The sequence below is a fragment of the Aotus nancymaae genome, unplaced genomic scaffold, assembly GCF_030222135.1.
Source record: "Aotus nancymaae isolate 86718 unplaced genomic scaffold, 86718_ANA_hifiasm-v0.15.2.pri h1tg000046l, whole genome shotgun sequence".
Lineage (NCBI taxonomy): Eukaryota > Metazoa > Chordata > Mammalia > Primates > Aotidae > Aotus > Aotus nancymaae.
The window spans coordinates 26,958,649-26,961,615 of record NW_026988460.1 but is presented as its reverse complement, the minus strand read 5'-3'; the positions used below and the strand labels follow the sequence as shown (position 1 = coordinate 26,961,615).

Below are 2,967 nucleotides of genomic sequence, written 5' to 3'. Positions count from 1 at the left end.
AAGGAAGTCCCAGCGCAGTTCACGTTGCCCCAGCCGACCACGTGAGGGCGCGCCCTGTGTTAGTTTGGACAAATTAAAGCTCCTCTTGCGGGCAGGCCTGGAGCCCCCCAGGCCGGGCCAGAGCTCGGGTGCCCGTGGCATTGTCTGGGCTGCCGGCCGCCAAGCTCCTGGCCGTGGGTCCTCCTCTGGGGCCCGCGCTATTGGCCTCCAAACGAGGTGCCCCCCTCCTCTCGCGCTCCCGCAGCCTAGGGTGCACCTCTCCGTTCGCCTTTGCTGAGCCCTTCCAGGACGCAAGCCGCCTCTCCACTGCGTTGGGAGCTCAGGCCCCGTCTGGGGCGCCCCACTGCGGGCGCAGTGGCGCTGGAGAGGTGCGGTCCGAGCAGCCAGCGGCCAGAGAAGGGGCTCCAAGAAGCACAAGTTGGCGCTGGCCCCGGACCAGGCTGTTGTTGTTCTCAACGTGGTCCGCCATGAACCTATAAAAAGCCGAGAGAATCGCCCTCCTCGCCAGAGCGCAGCGCGCACGCTCACCGAGCTCCAGAGGCGCCAGTGGAAGCAGAGGCGGCCAGGCGCGTTCGGCGGGATTCCTCTTCTCTCCGGCTCGGCCTAGGTCTGCGTCCCCAACTCCAGCCGCTAGCTCGGACTCGGTCTCCGACCCCAACTCGGTCCCCTAACCCGACCCCGGCTCCGGGCCTCCCAACCCTCGCTCCGGCCCGGTCCGGCCCCCACCCCAGCCCTGCCGCCCGGCCCCAGGCCCGGCCGCGGCCGCTCCCGCCTGGAGCCGCCGCGCGCCCCCAGCCCCCCTGCACCCCCTCGGCCCCTCGCCTTCCTCTTCCCGGCGCGGCCTCCTGGCTTCCGCGCGCCGCCCTCCACCAACCCGCTTGCTACCATGTCCGTGGAGCTCGAGGAGGCCCTGCCGGTGACGACCGCCGAGGGGATGGCCAAGAAGGTGACCAAGGCGGGCGGCTCGGCGGCGCTCTCCCCATCTAAGAAAAGGAAGAACAGCAAGAAGAAGAACCAGCCGGGCAAGTACAGCCAGCTGGTGGTGGAGACCATTCGCAGGCTGGGCGAGCGCAACGGCTCGTCGCTGGCCAAGATCTACACCGAGGCCAAGAAGGTGCCGTGGTTCGACCAGCAGAACGGGCGCACTTACCTCAAGTACTCCATCAAGGCGCTGGTGCAGAACGACACGCTTCTGCAGGTGAAGGGCACCGGCGCCAACGGTTCATTCAAGCTCAACCGCAAGAAGCTGGAGGGCGGCGGAGAGCGGCGCGGAGCCCAGGCGGCCGCCACCGCCCCCGTGCCTGCAGCGCACAAAGCAAAGAAGGCGGCCCCGGGCGCGGCCAGTTCCCGGCGCAGCGCAGAGAAGAAGCCCGCCAGGGGCCAGAAGCCGGAACAGCGCTCGCACAACAAGGGCGCTACCACCAAGAAGGACAAAGGCGGCAAGGCTAAGAAGACGGCGGCCGCCGGGGGCAAGAAGGTGAAGAAGGCGGCCAAGCCCAGCGTCCCCAAAGTGCCCAAGGGCCGCAAGTGAGCGCGCCGGCCAGGTCCGAATGGCCGGCGTGGGCTTTTTGGTGTTTTTGTTTTTCTACCCCAAGTGACATAGATTTTTGTAAGGCTTGCCCCGGCTGGGGCCGCGGGGCCTGTCTCAGCCGCAGGGAGGGGTCCCGAGTCCTCTCTGTCCTTCCCCTCCCCCAACGATGTAGCAGCGTTTTTCGTTGTTTGCTTTAGGTTTTTGAAACAGCCCTGGCGACGCCTCTATTGGCTCTCGGCCTTGGCAACGGCCGTCGTCATGGTTACCGGCCCTAGGCGCCAATATCCGAGGCCGCGCCTGCCCACCCGGGCGGGGGCCGCTGGTTGGCCGGGCCCAGGCGCACGCGGCGGCCGCGCATCCCTTCCTGGCTTCCCCACCCTCTCTGCCTTTGGGTGCGCGACAAACAATCGCTCCGGGCTCAGGGCTGCGCGGCGCTTCCCTTCATTCCATGGGCCTTTTTTGGGCACAATAAAGCGTTTAAACCTTTCAACCTCTCGTTTAATCTGAGTGGACTGTGGATGTGTGCCTCCCACATGCAGGGTTGGATGGGGGGACCCCTCGGATCATAATACCCCAATCTGTTGACCAGGGTTAAGCCTAGAGCCAGGGGCCTTAAGCAAGAGGGGAATTGCTGGCCTGTAACCAACTTAGGGTAACCTGGGGCAGGGAGGTAGACAAGTTCGGTCCCTTGGGAGGGATAGGCCTGTTTGCCCCCACACTGGCCCATCGGCCATTGCGGGGTGGGGGGGAGCGCGGGAAGAGTGGGGGCTAATGGGTTTTCATGGTTAATGGTCAGGGCCATGCAGAGGAGCTCAGCTTGGCTTCCAGCAAGGGAGGTATTACAAAGTCCCACCAAACTGGCCCTTTACAGAGCTTAGTTTTTCTGACTACAGTGAGAGGGCGAGATGTGACGGGGACAGGTGTGGTGGCCAGAAACAGTGGAGTTCCCAAGCATTCACCTCACGCGAGCACAACCCAAAGTGTCTCAGAAGGGTATTTGCCCTCTGAGCCTATTGGTTAATCTAGAGTACAGACGGAACCCAAAGGATTCCTGGGAAAATTGGGAGCAGAAGGATCCCCAGCCCTGGGACACCCTGGTGTCCAGCATATGGAATAGTTGTCTGTTCAGTTGGGTAGTAGGCCAAGGTCTATTCTAACATGTCTTTAAGAATGGACAACTGCAAAACAGCCTTCTGGGGGCAGTGGAAAAACGGGGAAGTTTCTAAAACAGTGGGTACATAGTCTTAAACGTGAGTGAGCCTGGGCTGGGTTGAGAATGCAGGAGAGCTCGTTTTACTGCCTATGTAAGATACTCCAGAAACTACAGGTGGGGGCAGGGCCTCCTGGCAATAGACTGGAGGGGAGAGAGCATTGCTGGAGAGGAGCCCCAGAAGTAGCCTGATCTGGGCCTGGCAGACCTCTCTGCCACCTGGTTG

At 63.1% G+C, this 2,967-nt stretch overlaps 1 protein-coding gene across 1 annotated transcript; it reads left to right on the top strand.

The window, feature by feature from the left end:
- The first annotated feature begins 491 nt into the window (after window positions 1–491).
- Window positions 492–2,020, top strand: LOC105705224 (histone H1.10). The gene has a single exon (XM_012435018.3). The coding sequence runs from the start codon at window positions 887–889 to the stop codon at window positions 1,529–1,531; it is 645 nt and encodes a 214-aa protein (XP_012290441.1). The 5' UTR covers window positions 492–886; the 3' UTR covers window positions 1,532–2,020.
- The last annotated feature ends 947 nt before the right edge of the window (window positions 2,021–2,967 follow it).

What these genes read in the sequence shown, in the direction of transcription:
- LOC105705224 (XM_012435018.3), top strand. Translation starts at nt 887, where the DNA reads ATGTCCGTGGAGCTCGAGGAGGCCCTGCCGGTGACGACCGCCGAGGGG.